The 20,204-nt window shown below is 40.0% G+C and overlaps 1 protein-coding gene across 1 annotated transcript in view; it reads left to right on the forward strand.

Annotated features, from left to right (window-relative positions):
- cdh13 (cadherin 13, H-cadherin (heart)) overlaps nt 1–20,204 on the forward strand; it is a 345,689-nt gene that overhangs the window by 259,655 nt on the left and 65,830 nt on the right. The window contains exons 9-11 of the mRNA XM_072385388.1: nt 3,865–4,005; nt 15,232–15,414; nt 15,498–15,751. Coding sequence (XP_072241489.1) covers nt 3,865–4,005; nt 15,232–15,414; nt 15,498–15,751 — 578 coding nt within the window. The remainder of the gene's footprint in view (nt 1–3,864; nt 4,006–15,231; nt 15,415–15,497; nt 15,752–20,204) is intronic.

The raw sequence follows: 20,204 nt of genomic DNA on the forward strand, positions 1-20,204 counted from the left end.
TGGAGGTTGAAGGATTCTCCGAGAATCTCAAATGAATATAAATGCAACTGAAGCAGATGTATATTTTCAAAAGTGACTCCCTTTAGAGGAATAAATGTGCCAGAAATATGGCATATCTTGTACTATTTTATCACTGTTTTAAAATGACAGGAATTCCTGTGATGGTGAAATTATCAGCTTCGTTACTTTGATATTTGTTTTTCTCCTTCAGTATTTTGTTGCTTTTTATTCAGTCTAGCAAATCGCAGCAGAATTGCTTCATAAGTATGTAATCCCAGCGAATGGATTTTGTTGCTTTTTTAATGTTTTACGCCGGGTTATGATGAGAGGAGAACTAAACATGCACTCCAAGGTGAATCCACAAAGCAGGAGAGACCTGCAGCGTTCTCAGTTAAAGCAAATGGATGAAATTTACTAAGCATGTGACAGTTAACACCCCCAGAAGGGTGGAAGAAAAAACTGCAGTGGTTAAATAAATGTTGACTTTACCACCCACTTCCCCCCGTTATTTATACACAAGAGTTAACATTTCTATTAAGGGTGAATTATGAGCACAAGTTATTTCTGCTGGGATCATTATAAACGCCGTCCTCTTGCAGTATAGGAAGCTATATTGCTCCAGTTGTTCTATAAATTACAGATGCTGACGGGCCAGAAAATGGATTGCACATCTTAATTTGACTGTTTGCTTTTCAGTTTTCAGAAAATCCCCCCATAAGGAAATCTTTGCTTAGCTGAATTTAACCTGTTTTCGACATTTGATAAAAGGACAATTGAACACTTTACTTTTGGACTTTTGCTTATTATCTGTTGAAAACATATAAAAGAAGATGTTCTTGTAGCAGAAGTTCAAATCAGTCCCAGACTGTGGTAAGAACTAAGCTTTTGTGAATAGGACATGCATTCAATCCAGTGCGAAATCTACTGGATGTGGGAATATTTTAGGTGTAAATGACATGGTTTCTACCTAAAATGCCACCGCAGGTTCTTTCAGGAAGCAAACTTGGAGATTTAGGACGGTTTGTCAGTTATTTTATTTCAGACAGACCATACAGGCCGAGTGGAGTCTTTCTCAGGCCTTTTCCTCACAGGTCTGTCTGCTCCACTCTCTCCAGGTCCAGCACGCTGTTAAAAGGGAAGAGTGATCAGACAAGTGGATGGCGGTGTGCTAATAACTCACCTGGTGCTGCTCTCCTGCAGCTTCCTCCTCCACACATGCTTTTTACACATTGTAAAAGCACAGAACGAAACTCTGTGCATTCCTATGAAAAGGATCAATATTAAACACATCCTCTGCACCATTTTGTAGGCATTAATACCAAATGTATCGAGCTTTGTTCCGTCAGCATTCCCACATCCATCACCTCTTCTGTCCAAACATCATCGGTACACAGACAGTGTATTGGCGGGAAGTCTCTGGTCAGTTCTCTGCTCTATGCTCCACCGGCTCCAGTCGAACCAATTTATTCAGTGATTTAGGATGTTTTTAGGAGGGCTGCAGTGAGAAAGCAGCTATGGTCAGTGTTACAACATTTTCACATTGTGTACCTGTCTGCTTCTACTAATTATTGTACACTACATAGTTTGTAATTATGCTTTACTTTCTAATATTCCTCATTACTATTTCATAAAGATATTGGCTCATCTTCAATTTGATAGCGTCAACATATGTCATTAAACTGTTTGGAGGGAGCAACAAAAGGCCAGATAAGGAATTGATTCTAAAAAGAAACAGCGAGAAGAAGTTGTTACAACTTATAAAGTTTAGCTTTTTGTCAGCATTCAGTTCAAAAGGTTTTGGGTACATTTGAACCTGTGGAACAGGCACATCTGAAAAAGGATCAGTACTGAAAGGTATGCAAAGGTTTGAGAGCAACATGTGCTTCTGTTCAGGTAATGTCTCTGTCCAGGGACAGCTTTTTATTTTTCAGCAAAGCAATGCTAAACCCCATGGCCTGTGTAGGCACCAGATCTGCTCGGGCTTACCAGATGTGCTCGGGGCCCTGCGCCTGTTGGTGACATCACAGTCTATGATTGGCTGGACGTTGGCACGGTGACGTAAGGGAATGTGATTGGTCCGGACAACTTACTGAAGTAGTAAAAAAACAATCTATTGAAGTCGTTTTCGCGGCTCTTTGTACGAAACATGGACGGCTTTTACAAAGAAATCCAGCTTTATCTTTCGAAAGGGACTTGACCCCCGAGCTCATCTGATTCTTATGAAATGGGACAAAATGTAGTTTGTAATAAAGTTGGAGTTTCTATTAAATAACCTCATATTGGCAAAAAATACTTCATTCATAAAATGTAAATAGTGGGATAAACGTAAACCCACTACTTTATGTTTTCTTAGCTGGTTCTTGTGTGACTTTTATAGAAATGCTGACATGATTAGCTCAGTTTCCAAATACATTTTGTATTGAAAAAAAAGTTTTTTACGAGTGGCACATCTGGCTACCCGAGCACATCTGGTACCTACACCTACAGTCCAAACCTTTCACAAACTGAAGACATGGAGCTCATGGAAACTCAAAATTAGACAAATGTGAAAACTGAGCAACTGGAATCTTATATCAGATAAAAAAGGGACGTTATTCCTCTCTTTATGGTCCAATAATGGTCTCCTTAGTTATCAGATGTTGAAAGACTCTTGTCAAAAAGAAGATTGGATGCTAAACAGTAGTAAACATGGCTGCCATAAAATTCAGGATGAGCTAATATTATTTTTCCTGAAACAGTAAAATGTCTCACTTTCAACATTTGAACTGAGAATACGATATTGGTTTATTTAGAAACCATTGCATTCTGTATAATTTAGATTTTACACAGCCTCCAAACCTTTGTGGAATCAAGGCTGAAACATAAATGTAAAGAAAAAAAAGCAGAAGAAAGACCACAGCTTGAAATATGATGTCACAGATTATATTAGGGGAAGTATTTTGAGTTCAAGCAGAGCATACGAACCTTGATCTTTATTGCCTCAGAGCGTTGATGAAAGGAAATCAGTTTTTCTTATACTTACCACCCTTTTTTGTTTTTGCTCGTAGGAATTATCAGAGCTGTGTTTTTCTGAGCTTTTAGCACTGGAATGTGAGCATAAAAGTATTAACTTACAGCATGATTTAGATTTTTCTTCTCATCCAATCTACTTGATGTTCATCTCAGGCTCTGTTAAAGGTTCTGACAGAAATGTAAAGCATTTAGATGATCATCCCTTTTCTCTGGGTGAGTTAATATAATCACCGAAATTACTCGTCATTATCGAATGATGATTTTTCCATCATATTAAAACGATTTGTCACAGGCGTTGTTTGTGCAGTCATATATGGAAATTGCAGTGTGCAGGAAGCGGGTGGGATTGGCGTGGAGAATGGCGACCAGATGAGGATTGGCTCTGAGATGATAGAGCTACCAGGATGGATGCCCCCCCCCCTTTCTCCCGAGCAGTCACTGTTATTTGTTAATCATGTCTTTCAGGGGTCAACTCACAGGGGTCAGCTGCCATTTCTTTCTTATTCTCTTTTTCTCTTGCTTTGGTTCGTTAGGGAAGTGAATAATTGCTTTTACTTTTGTTTTGGTTTGGTTACCTCCCTAATGCTTATATAGTTTTTGTTAAGTATGTTATTTCGGCCTCTGCTGAGCTAAATTCTTCTTTTAGCGTCTGTGATACTGTGAACAAACATTTATTGTTGCATCTCGGGTAAAATGGGTTCTTCTAATGTTGCGTTTTGGCCTCTGCTAGACGGGACGGTTCCTTCCTATAAAAGGGATATTTGTGCTTGTTTGTGTCTCTACTTTTCATATTTGCCTGTTTTCTCTCCAAACATGTTTTAAACTCAGAACCACTATGTGCTTATTCTCCAGACGCTGCCAACCACAACGTACGAATTAGAAATCGTGGCCAAGGACATGGCAGGAAGTGAGGTGGGCCTAACAGGAACAGCGACGGCTACCATTACCATCACAGATAAAAACGACCATGCCCCTGAGTTCACACATCCGCTGGTGAGAAACATTCTGTGTTTTTTTCCTCCTCTCAGCTTCTGATTATTGCGTCTTCGTGTTAATTTCTTGGTCACTAACATGCAGCTTTAACAGACATGATTGTGTGAAAAGTGTACTTGTTTACCCCTCCAGGGAAGTGAAAGGTCAGGCTCTTAGGGCTAATTGATGTGCTCTTTTTCGTCAAGGACTCAGGACACATCAGCAGAGCTTAATGTCTCCTGGTTATAAGGATTTCTAACAAATTGACTTGATTATTGAGACATATTGTGTGGACTCGAGAACTGTTTTAGTCAAGGTTATTTCATCAGTTATTTTCTGGACAATATGATATATAAAACCTGGAAAAAACGGTATTATACTGACAATAGCTAAACCCATTTAGAAAAAACTGGAAACTATTTTGGTTTTACATTTATTTTCTTTGAATTCAGTTGATGAATGTGGTTTTAAGTATGGGCAATACTACTTTCCCTTTTTTCTATTGCATTTAAAAGTCAGAATAATGTGAAACTGGTCATTTTTAATGACAGTAGCTGAAGATTGATCAAAAGAATAACTCAGTAAACCAGGACAACCTTGATCTGAGCAAAAGATGGACTCAATATTTAAAAAAAAAAGTCAATCTGGAGCCAAAAACAGTTAATGCTCTTTATGAAATGTATTTATTCATGTATTTATACCTCAGATTGTTAGTGGAACATTATTGTACAGAACCGTGTGTGGCGGTGTTTCACGATGTGTTAAAATGATGCACCACCACCTCAGAAAACTACAAATGCTGCAATAACTGGAAGATTAGGGGAGGACCACGTTACTATATCTGCAAACCTTCATTTGGTGGGTTTACTTGTGTACATCTCGAAAGGTTTTGGCATAGAATAAAGCTTTGGCATTTTTATGATGCCCTGAGGATGTAGCCAGTTTTGTTTAATTGAAAAATATTGTCTTAAATTCAACTTGCTCCTCTTGCTTTACTTTACTGGTTCTCTTCTTTTTGTTTAGTCACTTGTGTCACACATAGTTACCCTTAATCATACTCCTGCTTGCATAGTTCATGCACAAGGACTCATTCAAGGACTCGTCTGCACCGGTATGACCTTTAGCTTTCTCTTATGTAGATCTATATGTCGTTGTTTGTGAAAGAATGAGGCATGCCCTGGTTTTATGGTGGCAGAGGCAAGAACGCTTTGCATAATAATTAGACTCAAAGTGTTGAGAGCATTTGTTTAAACAGCCAGGCCTGAAGGAATGGGTTGGAATTTAAGCTAAACTGATACCTGCATGTCACACTACCAAGTATAACATGGGCAAAAATCATATACAACTGCAGTTATTGACGATTTGTGCCGACCCGTGATGGATTTGTCAAAACTTGCCACTTTGGCTGTTTCATTCCTGCTTTTCACTGCTGGAGGTGAGAAAACTGGGGAGAAAGAATGAGGTCTGGTCGAGAGGAGCAGTTATAACGCTGTTTTTTTCATTTCTTTATTTCTTTATTTTTAATGGAAATGCCCCCAGCTGTTGTCAAGCTTTGAGACACATGGCACTTTGCCCCAGCCAGCCCCCCCTTACAGTCCTCCCATGATGCATTGAGGTGTCAGGGGAGCTTGTAAGGAGCGCAGCTCAGATGTGAAATGTTACAGCTCAGAGGGCTCGGCAGGGCCTTGCAGAGTGCACCATGTCCATGTCCCCGTTAATGTTCTCATTTCTCACTGGGAGGAGATCCGTTTAACTGTGTGGAGAAATGGAGCTTTTATAAAACAAGTGTCTGAAAACGTGTTTGAAGACGTTAAGCTCCTGTATAAATCCTCTACCCTCTGCTGTCCCTGACTGCCTTCCAACCTGCCCATGAATCTTCTCTGACCCCCTCGGATGACGTTGTGAGTGCCTTTGTGAGTGTATATGGATACTGAGCTTGTGTCGACAGCTTCCAGGCTTTCACAATATTAATTATTCAGCCAAATACTTTGATATTTTCAATGAACTTTCCAAAATTCCCTCGTTCAGGTTAATCGGCTTGTCTTTCTCCAAGTTTTCTATTTTGGAAACCACCATCTCCTGCAGACAAGATGTCGCTTTCAAAGTTTGTCTTTCAGCTTGTGAGCTGAAGTCAAGTAGAGAAAGGGAGAGGACTGAAAGGATTGGCAGAACATGGAGCATCTTAGAAATATGCAACGAAACAGAACTGAACACACATGCATTTTCTGTGCATATCTTCCTTCCTGTTGTTATTCATTATGTGCTCTGTTGCTGCTGGGTTTTATAAGTAGAGATTTTGTTTGGATTCAGCTAACACAATCCCTACTTAGGGAGCCCCTGCTTTTCCTCAGACTTACCTACCACAGCTTTATGCATTCAGATAGCTATTCATAGCTTGCAAAGTCTGCTTCAAACCAGCACTCAACTCCTTAGATCACCCAGCGGGGAATCTGTTCCTCTTCTTCTTATTTTGTATTCCTGCACTGAAGTTATTGAATTTATTCTTCAAGTTAAAGAACTGAAAATAAATTACATCCTTTTATTTTAATTTTCAAAGGTGTGGAGCTGAGCTTCTGAAAAGGGTTTACCGTAGGTTATGATATAAAGATATGTATTAATTTTCCTCAGTTTTGAATGTAATGTAATAGTCAGTGGAGTAAATACAGTGGTGGCCAAAATAAAAGCCACGGCCTGGATTTGACTCTGGGTTTGCTTCGATTGGTCAGGTCTAAAGAAAAATGAGCTCAGGTGACAACCTGAAAGTATATATATCACATAATCTTTTCTTCTTGATTTCACCCTCCATGTTCATCATCTGGCAAACAGGCTGAAATTGAAGCTGGGTTTTTATTTCAGGATTAAATCTTGTCTTTCATTTGAATCCAAAAAGAGATTGCTGCAACCTTTGTGTCAGTTTTGGATGATGGTGATGTTTTTCATATGCATGCCTCCGACTGTATGACGAGACTCTGAGGTTCATCGCTAATTTTACATCAAACTTCCTCCATCCGGAGACTCCAGGGCCTTATAGCCTTCGTTCACAGGATTTTTTTATTATTATTTTCAGTTCCAGGGGTATGGACTGAGATGGGGAAAGAAGCTTTTATGTAGCTGCTCTCTTAGCCTGGAACAAACAGCAAAAAGAGTTGAAACTTCACGACATGGTCCCATTGGAGGCTTTTAAAAAAGTGCTGGATGACCTGGAGGCTGATACATCTGTTTGTACATGTTCTGCCTGATTTTCTGATTCAAACTTTATGCATCAGTCAGTTTGTATGTGTTGACATGTCTGTCTGTAAATGTTTCTCTCTGTATCTCCGGCTCTTGGCCAGGACACTCTTGAAAAAGAGATTTTTAATCTCAATGAGGCTTTTCCTGCTTAAATAAAGGCTGAATAAAAATTAGTCAGAAGCCTTTGCTTACAATCTTAGATAAAAGATAAAACCTTAAACAAATAATAATAGCCTATTTAATTTACGTACATGGGATATTTTTTTCTATTTTGTCCCATTTGAGTGAAATAAGAAAAAGAAAATGCTGTCATATGACATATTTTATTAAAAAAGACTTTTATCTGCTAATCACAGATGGATTTTATCATCTTTATACACTTAGATGCAGCACATTTAGGATTTTCTAATGTGTTGAACTTGATATTAAAGTCTTTCTTTGATTGTTAGGCTTCTAGTGATGCCGTTTTTCTTTCTTTACCATTGGATGCCAAATCAGAGCAGACATTGACAAACACGTTTTGCCCTTCATGTCTCCCGCTGTCCCTTTTCATTCTTCCTCGTCCCTCAGTACACTGAACTGTGCTTCATTCCCCTCCTCTGCACTTGTGCTGCTCATCTCATCTCTTCTCCTCCCTGACTCTGTTAATTCCGCACCATGTCTGACTGGGCTTATATCCTATTTCCACCCTGCTCCTCATAATAAGACCATGATGGACCTTATCGCTCCTGTCACTCAAAATCCCTGACAGCCAAGTCCCTATATATTTTTTTTCTTCTCATCTGGTTTAGCACTCTGGCTTATAACCTGTCTTGCTATCTGTATTTCCCTCTTTTTTTCTCTTTCTCCACTGTCTCCTCTGTGATGACCAGGGAAATATGCCCACCTGCAATTCATCAGTCCCCCAGATAAAGACGTTAGTGGTGATGGGTGTAGCACCAGGCATAGGGCTGCAGGGCCCTGTCAGTACAGGTCTGTCTTGGGGGATGGCTCACGGGTGTCATGGATTAGTCCACGCTTTGCATGATTGCTTCACCAGTTCCAAGATACACACAGCGCTTTACCCAAGGTGATACGGTGGCATAGCTGGCCAGAAATCTCTGCCACTAAAAGGGAGGAATGAGAAAGGATTTCTGTGGTGTGTTAGGTTAAAGGCATGTTACAAAGGCTGGCTGTAGAGGCATGCTATGAAGTGTATCTGTGCGCATGTCGTGGTTTTATTTGACATAGACTGATGTTCAAATTCAGGGACAGGATAGAGGATAGCGTACCATGTGCTGATATAGATTATGTCCTTGAACATATTGCAGTTTGAGATTTTATCTTTCAGCTTTGCTCTGAATTAATTCCACTTGTTAGATTATAACACAAGCTAATCATGTTTGTAAAAAAAATGCAATTTTGTTTAATTTGCTCAGTTATTCATCATCCAAAGTTTGATAAGTGTACAAGTAGAATGTAAAATAAAAACAAGTAACCCTTGAAGAGTATTACGCACTAATTCTGTTCAGTGCGTTGCATCTTCACACCACAATTTCTCAATAAAGACTGTGGAGGAACCAGATTATGTGTAAAAGACTATTTTAGGTCATATTCCTGCAGCATGACATTTGCTGAAATAAATGTATTGTGCTGGAAAATATAACACAAGCTCATAGGACTAACTATTTTCCTTCTGCGCAGTGTTATGTTTATTGTATATCATAATATCATTTATCATTATTTTCCTTTTTTTCACAAATATAATTGATGCAACATTTGAAAATAAAATCAAAAAGGCATATTTGCTGGATGTCAGAAAAACTAGTTTTGGAAACAGTGTGCACAGAAGCTAATGTAGCTAAAGCTAAAGCTAATTTATTAAAGACAAAGGTAAGCTAATACAATCTCCAGGTACATTTAGTGTATGCAGGATTAAAAAGCAAGTGGGGATGTTACACAGAGAAGTAAGTTGTGATTGTATGCATAACTGTGCCTTGTTACAGACTTTCTGCTACATCTCAGCCTATCACGGATCAAGCTGCTTAAAAGCAGATACATGGCAAGCTTCTAAAAATCTTCATGGTTCATGCTCAACTCAGGGCATTTCTTTCTAGATTTGACTTTTAAGTCAGCTCCATCCAGGCATGTTGCTTGTGTCTACTAAAGTCTTCAGGTGGCATCGTCTGTCCATGAAACCTGAGGCTTCAAAGCTGTGGTTCGTAAACTGCAGGGTGACACCACACTGGCTTTGGTGCATTTACTTCTTTATAGTTTTACAGAGAGGCTAGAAATACTCGTGCTCCATCATGCAGAGAATTAAAGATTTTGAATATTTTATGAGATGATGTGTTCAAGGCGCATCACCGTGTTTGGATTTGTGTACGTGAGTCATCTTTCAGATGTTTTAGGATTCACCAGCTTTGACTTTCTGCTTTACAAAGAGACAGGAAATGCATCAACACGCTAAAAAGAGATGGTGGGAAAGTAACTAAAACCCAAGAAGACAGACAACAAATGGCTCTGTGGCAGGCTTGTCAAAATAGTCTTGTTTGGGGAGGTTTAATGTGATGGGCTGCTGTTATGTGTGTTCCCTGTCAGAGAAAATCTTTAGGGCCATGTCACAGAATACTTTCCATTAGGACAAATGAACAGCTGCTCAGTCGTTGTGCTGCCATCTTTATTCATAACACGTCCTGACAGACAGCCAGGAATAACACAAGTTGATCTCCATCCATCTCTGTTTGTGGAGCTGTATGTGTCACGGTACTCTCCATAAGACACGGGTTAGTGTAAGTGTGTTTGCTTGCCTGTAAATGCCTCGATGTGGATATTTTTGTGTCTCTGTGAGGACGGGAGGTAGGGGGACAAATTGAAAAAGTTTCTGTCAAGGACAGAACTTGTATTTTAGTCCATAGCTCGGTTCAGTCATGCCTAAAGATAAAGAAAAGCTTTACTTGTTTAGAGTCTTAGACAAATTAAAGACAAATCCTGCATAAGAAAAAGGAGACACTTTCCACATGTTAATGAGCACATTTTATGTTATTTGGTAAAGCTGACAGCTGTGTATACTCTTTCAAGGCTTTACATCTCTTCCTCAGGCTTCTTGCCAGAAGATGAGGCTCTCCTTGCCCCTCCATCTGGTGGAGAAGTACACTCAATGTTCTTGACAGTGTCAAGATGAAGATTTCGTGGGATCAGATTGTGTTTTCATAATTCCACCAGCTGTTTTGTTGTGGCTTGCAGATGTTATCTGCTGCTTGTTTGGTGCTCTCAGAGTGAAGGCTAAATGGGTGGCAGCATGTCCTTGACTTGCAGCGTTTGTACAGACACATTTCCAAATAAGTTTCAAAAGCAAAAAAAAAAGAAAAGGCAGAGGTTCATTAATCTTTAAAAACCTGTTTTCCACTTTGAGAATTCCTTAATTCTCAGTATATAATATTATCGAAAGAGCCAGACAATCTGACGTCATCTTTTGGTCCTCTGCTTTAGCAGAAAATCACTATTGGATGCCTGTGATCTCTTGCCCCCCCCCCACGCTGCACTGCTTTTGAAACAGGCATTGTTCTGTCATGGAAATCGCTGCATGAGCCCCAGAAATGAATGTCTTTGAACCTAGCGTGCCTTGCTATCCACCAATTCAGGTTAAAGCTAAAGAAGGAGCACGTGGTCCAGAAGCACCTCTGTTTTCTCTGAGCCAAAGCTCTTTTAAAATGGACCGAGGCGAAGCTGAAAAGTGTTTTGTGGTCAAAGTACAGAGAATTATTTTAGTAAATGCTGTTTCCTCAGGACTAAAGAAGTCACCCTCTGGCTTGTTATCATTGCTAAGTTCTAAAGCCCGTATCAGGTGGTTTGGGGGTGCATTTATTCCTGTAGAATTGGCAACTTGGACTGTCGAAAAGGCATAATTTGTGCTGAAAAGTATGTATAGCTACAATTCTCCCATTCAGACAACATCTTCATCCTCGAAGAGCTTGTATTTCTCAGCGAGACAATACTAATCTGCATATAGCCTGTAATACAACAGCATGGCTTCATATTAGAAGTACCGGACTGGCAGTCAGACGAATGTGGCACAACGTTCTCCTCAGTTTCCAGATGTTTATGCACTGTTGTTAAAAGAAGAGGGGATGCTGCACAGCCTTGTCACAACTCATTTTGAGACATGTTGCTTGTCAGCTTTAAGATGAGCTAATGTGCTTCATGAAATGGTGAAATGCCTCTCTTTCAACATTTGATGTTTTCTATGTTCTATAGCAAATAGGATATTGGTTTTGAGTTCTGCATAGCATCACATTTTGTTTAACTGGACATTTTAAATGGTTTCCCAACTTTTTTGGAACTGGGGTTGTAATATAGGACAAAGGAGGCAATGGAAGAACATATATAACATGCTGTCTTTAACCAGCAGATTTTACAGTGGACCTCATGTTGTTCTGAAAAGGTTCTACACAGAACTTTTTGACAGCCGTGGTCTTTATGTTTATCTTATTTGTACATTATTAGCATCGAAGCTCACACGTCATTCTGGGACCTGAGTACAGTAAAGTGCACTTCTGTTTTAGTTCATAGCAGTTGGCAAACCATGGGAGTAACTCATTACCAAACAAAGGGCTGAAAGAAGATGCCAACAACGCTGCATGTTCCAAACTTTTGTGTTTAGGCTATAGATACCGTAAATTCTGGACTATATAAACCGTTCCCTCTCATTTTAAGAGGAAAATCCATGTTGTGCTTGTATAAACTGCACCGGATTATAAGCGGATGTCCACATTTTAATAGATATTTACACAGAAAGATGTTACATGTGAGGATTTTTAATTTAATGCTTATGGTGACATAAGAAAATACATGCTGCAAATGCTTTTTCCTCTGCACAGTGCCTGTAACATCAATAGTTTTAACTTAAACACCAATCAGTAACACACAAATAGTGGCGTAAATGCTTTTTTTTCCCTCTAACACGGCTGGTAAGAAGGAAAAAAAAGACAGTAGCCTACCAGGAAAAGTCATTGATCGCCTTCTTCATCTTCCTCCTGCGCGCTAAAACCATCAAAGTCATCTTCTTCAGTTTATGAAATGCATCATATGCATTTCTTTGTTTGTTTCCCATGTTGAGGGTGAGTAAAAATGACCGATTTACAATCATTTAGTGGTGTAAGTGTGTTTGATTCATCGTACAATTTCACTGGACCGCTGTGAACTATTCGTTAATTTTATTGGTCTAATGTTACGAGACAAAATAAGAAAAAAAACATACATTAGCTGCACCGTATTATAAGCCGTGGTGCTCAAAGCCTGGGAGAAAAGTAGCGGCTTATCGTCTGGACTTTACGGTAAATACCTTAAGCTTTGTAGCCCAAGGAATACATAGCATGGGTAAAACCTGTCAAGGTACTATTAGCCATGAACAATATATACAAGTGTCAAAAGAGCATAGGCTGCAATTCTCACAACAACATTTACAGGTCAGAATGCTTTCATATCAGTAAGATGAGCCAAAAGGGATATTTTGTATGCTTTGAATATCTGCTGACTACTATGGGATGTAACATTTTAGAGTTTTCCTGCATTTTTTCATTCCAGCACTGGTCTCCATCCAATCTATGATGTGAAAGCCAACGATCAAACATTAAATCACAATTTATTTTATTTCAGTTTATCATGTATCTTTGACAAAAATAAAATTCCCACATAATATCCTCTATGATGGACAAGTTTCCGGAGGTATTAAGTTGTTGTGCTGCATCAGAAAACCAACTGAGACATAAAAGACAAATCAATTCTACGGTTATTTCTCTCTCTTGTGGCTGAGGTCAGTGTCCATCCATCCGTCCACTTTTCCATCCGTTGTGTGTTTTCTTGCTTGTTTTTTAATGTTCCAGCTCAAAGTTTGCAGCTTATGTGTTTGTGCATGACCGGTCCGTGTCGTCTGCCTTTCTGAGACCACCACTGTAATTTGCTCTCTGTCTGGGTCAAGTCCTTTTTAGAAACAAACAAACACGAACGAAACAACAGGGATAAAAGGGAAGCTGAAAGCAGGACCCTCCTTTCCTGCCATCTCCCCCCCTCTGAATGTTTTTAAGTCATTCCTGGGCAGGTGCTCTGGCTTGTTGTTAGTAATTTCCTTCTAGTCTTTCAGGTGAGTGGTTGCTTTGGGGTCTTGGCAAAATTGGGGCGTTATCAATTCAATTCAATTCAACTTTATTTATAAAGCGCCAGATTACAACAATTGTCATCTCAAGGCACTTAAATAATATAGTCCAATTCAAGCCAATTGGAATTCAATTCATTGTAATCATAATCCAATTAATTCTTATGGAGCCAATTCAAAAATAATATCCGAGCTAAGGAAACCAACAGATTGGACCGAAACTTGTCTTCAGTCCAATCTCCCGCCCTGAGCCTGAGGGACTGTGGAAAGGAACGACTCCCTTTAACAGGAAGAAACCTCTGGCAGAACCAGAACCAGGAAGAAACCTCTGGCAGAACCAGAACCAGGAAGAAACCTCTGGCAGAACCAGGAAGAAACCTCTGGCAGAACCAGAACCAGGAAGAAACCTCTGGCAGAACCAGGAAGAAACCTCTGGCAGAACCAGACTCAGGAAGAAACCTCTAGCAGAACCAGACTCAGGAAGAAACCTCTGGCAGAACCAGACTCAGGAAGAAACCTCTGGCAGAACCAGACTCAGGAAGAAACCTCTGGCAGAACCAGACTCAGGAAGAAACCTCTAGCAGAACCAGAACCAGGAAGAAACCTCTAGCAGAACCAGACTCAGGAAGAAACCTCTGGCAGAACCAGACTCAGGAAGAAACCTCTGGCAGAACCAGGAAGAAACCTCTGGCAGAACCAGACTCAGGAAGAAACCTCTGGCAGAACCAGACTCAGGAAGAAACCTCTGGCAGAACCAGAACCAGGAAGAAACCTCCAGCAGAACCAGAACCAGGAAGGGTGTCCATCCGCCTGGACCAGCTGGGGTTTGAGAAGACAGAAAAGAGGGAAAAGAGGGGGGAAAAACACCATAACACCATTCTTCAGAGTTGCTGAAATCCAGTTCATCTCTCTGCTTCAACAATGATTATTTTCGTCTTTTTTTTTTTTTCAAATGTTGTCAAGAGCCTCTAATTTACACATCATTTCTTAAGTAACCGCCACAGGCTCTCAGGACAAAAAGCCCAACAATGCACATGTGGAAAAGAAGACAACCTCCTCCTCTTAGAGACGCCGTGCTTCGATCCTGTGTGGCCCAAATGACTGCAAATGGTTTGGAGTGTTTTTAAACAAGCTCGGGATGAATGCAAAAGGAAGAAAAGAAAAGAAAGGAAAGAGAAGAAATCAATGTTTGTCTCCCTCTAGATAAATGCACGGAGCCCGGCGGTGTAAGGCAGTAAGAGGGTAATCTGTGAAGCAACAATACCGCGCTCTGACAGGAGACACGGTAATCTGGGCTGGACCAGCGCTGTCCTTAAACAGAGTGTTCTGTGTCTGAAAGATTACTCTGTAAGCTCTGACACAATAATGCTTCTGACGCACACACATGCTGATAGAGTTGCTTTTGCCTGCCCAGAGCTTCTGGGAGGGTAACCCTGATCACAAAGTGCTCTTTACTGGGAGCTTCGCTGGCAGAATGCATCGATAAGAATCTGATCGAGTCCTGCTGCCAACTCTGAGCTGTGAGGCGGGGAATGATTGACGCTGAAAAATAAATGAGAATTCAGCAAGAAATGACACGAATAGTGTTTAATTTACTGTTTGGTGTCCATATTTATGTATGTATTGTCCAGGGAATTAACTTTTAAGAATGCTTGTCTCTGTTTTTTTCTTTTTCTTCCTTTCCTTCCTTGTGCATCTTCACGTCTATCTTTGCACCTTAGATCTGAAAAACCTTATGATTGGAAGCTCTAATGTAGAATTTGCTCTGCTAACGGCTGCTGTTTCTGTTTCCTTATCTTTGTCTTATTTGCTCTGTTAAAGTCTGATACTCGTTCTCTCCCACAGACCTGTTGATCTGTCTTTTTTTGTTTTGTTTTCAACAGTTTGAGGCTCGTGTGCACGAGGGCTCCACAGGTGTCGTGGTCAACCTGACAGTAGACGACAGAGACGACCCAGCCACAGGCGCATGGAGAGCAATCTACTCAATAATCAGTGGGGATCCTGCACAGAGCTTTGAGATCCAAACCAACCCAGATAATAATGAGGGAATGTTGTCAGTTGTCAAGGTAACGCACCTGTGTATAAGACCCTCTGTTTCATTTATAAATTCAAGTTGATAACAAATTAACCCAAGCCTCACTTTCTTCAGCCTTTAGATTACGAAGCCACTGCCTTCCATACGCTACTCATCAGAGTAGAGAACGAGGATCCTCTGATTCCTGATGTCGGCTACGGCCCCAGCTCCACAGCTACTGTCCATGTCACGATTGAGGATATCAATGAGGGTCCAGTATTCTTCCCAGATCCCCTGATAGTTACCAGAATGGAAAACATTCCTCTTGGCAGCTTTGTGGCTTCACTCAATGCTACAGATCCTGATATACTTGAGATCCAGAGCATCAGGTAAGGATCTTCGGATAGAATTAATTGGTAAATGAGAGTAATTTCATATCAAAACAGCATTTATTTTGAGTAGAAACAAACTTAGTACAGTCAGCTCGAGCTCACAGCTCATCATCACTCTTAAGCTCTCTGATATAAAGCTCTTGTATGTTTATAATATCTCATATACAAACAATTCTTTTGTCAGAGAGCTTTTGCTGGCTTGAAAGGTAACAAAGTTAACTGTATTTTCAGCATTTTTGCCCGGCAGTTCTATCCTCCATCATGTGTCTATAGGCTGCTCCATCTTTTTATGCCCTCATAGCCTTCCTTTTTAATCCAGTCTTGCGTTCCCAGTTCCCAATGCTGAATTTTCCTACAGTTTTATTAATTTATTCATGTAATCTGACTCAGCACACAGACACTTTACTGGCATAGGTCAGGCCTCTCACCACAGTTCCAGCATTGGGAGGCTCATTAACTTTAACTTTGTTACAGAAGACATCCCGCTCTCAAATATTACCATTATCATAACAGGGAGGCTATTAGATGCACTATGTGATACAATAAAAATTATTCCTCTTGCTGCCGGAGGTAACCTCATAGTAAGTGCTGCGTTTATACTGTACGAGATGGGAAACTTATCACTGCATTTATTGGCTTTCGGGCCTAATTTATACTCAATTCAGATTGCTCTTTGCTTTGTTCTTGGAGTTATATACCATGAAAAGACAGAGTTAAGTAAACACACAGGAACAATATACCGTAGACCTGGGGAAATAAAAGTCACCCGATCATGACTTTACTGTCTTTACTGTGCATATCCTGCTGTATGTGTGTATCAGATGCTCCTCAACATGGACTTACTTAGTTAAACAGAGTGTTGGAGTCGGGTTGCATGATCATTTAAATACAAAGCATGGGAGCAGTTTTTTAAGAGCTGGAGCAGTGAAATGATGCACCCACATGATCGGTTCAGGCTCCTAATTTATATAACACTGGTTTACATGCATTCATCAATATTTGGCAGTTAGACTGACTTCATAAATAGTTCATAGTTATCAAGTTTCCGCTGGTCGTTTACAAAAAGAACTTCCATCTGTAGTCTTGTCTTCAAAATATCTAAATTATAGTCACATGGCAGCCGATAATTATTCCTTTTTTGTTCAAAACATATTTGAAACTTAGCTTTCGACACCAGTTGATGGATTATATAACGTTGATAGGAATGAGTTTACAGATATAAATAAGGCCTAACTCACTTTGAAGTGATTGTAGCACTTTAGTTTAATGTAAGCGGACATATAAAAGTATAAGGCATCATGTTAACGCATCATAAGTCAATTCTGCAAACAACTGGTCTGTTTAGAATTGAAAAACCCTGCCTATAATCAAATTAAAAACATAATTTTTAAGTTTTAAATTATAAATATCCAACGGAAAATACTCCTCAAAACATCACAAAGGCTCAAAAATGGTATAATTAATACATTTTCATGTCTCAGCACCTCTCAAAGGTGCTGCTTATTTATATATTTATGTGCAAGGTCTTCATACCTGTCACACCATGACAATGTCCACATCTCGCTGTCATTTATTTGGCCACATAAGGAAGAAGGAGAGGATGGTTGGAGGCGCTAATCCATGGACTCTCAGAGAGACTTCTCCCGCGCATTGTTTCCAACAATCAATTTACTCTCCTTTATTCCTTCCACTCTTAACAGCTTACTTTCTAATGTGCTCTCACTCATGAAACGTTAGGGTTAGAATTAAAGTAAATACAGTAGTTAGTAGTTAAAATCATGGTTAAACAGTTATGTAATGTAATTGGTTATGGCTGAGACATTTTGACATGAACACTACCTATCCTGAGGACTGGACTGGACCATTTTTCTGGTGAGAATGGGCTGAATTGTCAGTGTCAATCAACATTTAAAGCAAATATTACAAAGCAAGAGGGAGTTTTCATCATTGTTTGATTGAAGCATGTCATCAGAACTCTTATAACTGCTTTAAAAGCTACATGCTACCTTTCATTGGAGAAATTCAGCTGCAATGCTGCAGCTATACTCATATGTTGTTGACAGTTACTGTATGATTTAGACCTAAAATATTGTTTTTAGTCAAAAGCATACAGAAATAATTAGAATCAAACCAGAACGATGTGCAATAGGTTGATGTCAGGATACAACATATTTAGTTTTGGAGTTGTTAGCTCGTAAATTAAAGTACTAAATGGATTTACAGTTTAAATGTTGGGATTATCAAATAGTGGAGGAGTTTTTACTCAAGAACAACAAATGCTAACTTTACTGCGCTGACAGAGAAAGTCTATGGTGATCCAGTCAATAACTGCAGATAAACTATACTAGAGCAAGGTTGTTTATAATCAATTGACATTTAAAAAAATAGAAACGTTACATAGGCTACATGTTTCCACTCTTTTGTGCAAACTCTGATGATTTAATGCATTTCACTATCAGATGGAGGGCGGCCTCAGCTGAATAAATAGAGAAATTGAGACTTGCCTCCTCCCAAAAAGAAGTGCCATGTTGTTGTTTTTTTAAATCCTGTCCAGGTAGTTTTAATTTGTAAACCAAACCAATCAATGTTATTTTCTAAAACCAACCAGAAAGGGACAAAAGTGCTTTAGTTGAGTTGTTGTGTGTTATTGATGGAACACACTTTGGTCTCAATCTCATCTTGTGCCTAACCACTCCACCCCCCCTTTTCTTTCTCCTTTTTCATGGCTCTGTGGCTCCTGAAAGAAAAGACTCGACAGTGATGTCTGCTCTGATGTGGAAAAGCTCTTATGAGTCATATTTCCATCCTGCAGTGTGTAGGGATGGTACTTTGGGTGCCATTAAGAGCCATATTTAGGGGTTGAAGCGTAGCCATTTCTGTTAAAAGACATGATGTAAACGCCTCTTTTTGCACTCCAGCATGCAAACAATGTCCAACTAATGAAGGAATCCAGTTTTTTTGTTGTGTTTTTATTGAACAATGCAACACAGCTCATATCTAAATGGCTCAGTCTGATTTGTAAATGTTACATACTGTGTCATCCTCTCTCCATCTCACACACATTATGATGCAATGCTGATTTTCAAACCCCATTGGTCACTTAAAAGTCTTCTCTAAAGATGTTGGAGCTTTCATTAAGAGCTTAGTCAGACATGTCTAAAAACAAGCCAGTGGTCATTACACATTGGAGATGGGAGAGCCTTACCGGGGAGCCCCCACAACCCGCTGCTTGTACTTCTTCTGCCGCCGGAAGCGGCCAAAGGGGCGGGGCTTATATGTATAGCAACTAGCCGATATATATAATAATCCATCCATACATCGGTTCCCTCTTTCACCATGGATCGTACTCTGGGCAGCCTTCTTTGTGTTTCTTTGTGTTTGCGCTCTGCCGTTTTCCGCCTTTTTTTCGCCTTTTTCCCGCCTTTTTTTCCCGCCTTTTTCCCGCCTTCGAAATCCAGATCGGCCCTAATTGGCTGTCGTCGCATCGCGTCACTGCTCATTTGCATAAAGTTGAGCCTTTCTCAACTCTTGAAGCTCACAACGCTGGCCGCTCATCGACGCCAGCTTATATTGAAAATGAATGGCAGCTGGCCGCTCACGCTGCTCACAACACTTTTGGTGTGAGCCCCCGGTTACAAAGGGACAACCATCAGTTCATGCTGATTTTCAAGCCCCATTGATCACTTAAAAGTCTTCTCTAAAGATGTTGGAGCTTAGTCAGACATGTCAGTGGTCATTACACATTGGAGCCTTACAAAGGGACAACCATCAGTTCAGAGCTCCACCAATCCGGCCTTTTTAGGCCATTCAAATAACAATCTTCTCTAAAAGGTTCTGCTGAGGCTGGGAAAAAGTCTTAAAGATGAATGAAAACTTTGTGTTGACACCGTAGATCTTAGATCGGCATCTGTCTAACTCCCAGCTCTGCACCCTCTCATCTTCAGTATATCTTTCTTTCCTTTTTATGGCCTCTGAGTTTGTTGTCATTTCATCATCTTGACATTTTGGCAGTAACATTGACTTTGATGTGTCATAACTGACGCCCGCAGACAGGTTCAGGACATTGTGAAGGAGATGTGGAAATAGAGAAGGGAGTGTGCCCGGACTGAAATAGCGAGGAAAAAGAAAGATGCATTTTCCCTCTTCTCGATTTGCCTGCCTGCCTCTGCATAACTGTGCAGGTGTGTGTTTGCATGCGCCTCAGTGTGTCTGCCCCCTGGGTTGAGTAGGTCAAATGCATTTGACATGGAACACAATCTGTCTGAGTTGCTGGCCCGAATCCATCGTACTCAGTACCCAGAACACACACTCTTGCATGTATGTGTGTACTAGGGAGGACTACAATGCTTTTAACATGAAACAATGAACCAGTTAGTTAAAATATTAATGAATTATTTACTTAAACAGTTCGACTATTATAGAACTTTATAATCTAGTGAATGTGCTTTTG

Source organism: Leuresthes tenuis, unplaced genomic scaffold (assembly GCF_036924035.1).
Source record: "Leuresthes tenuis unplaced genomic scaffold, fLeuTen1.0.hap1 SCAF_5, whole genome shotgun sequence".
Taxonomy (NCBI): Eukaryota; Metazoa; Chordata; class Actinopteri; order Atheriniformes; family Atherinopsidae; genus Leuresthes; species Leuresthes tenuis.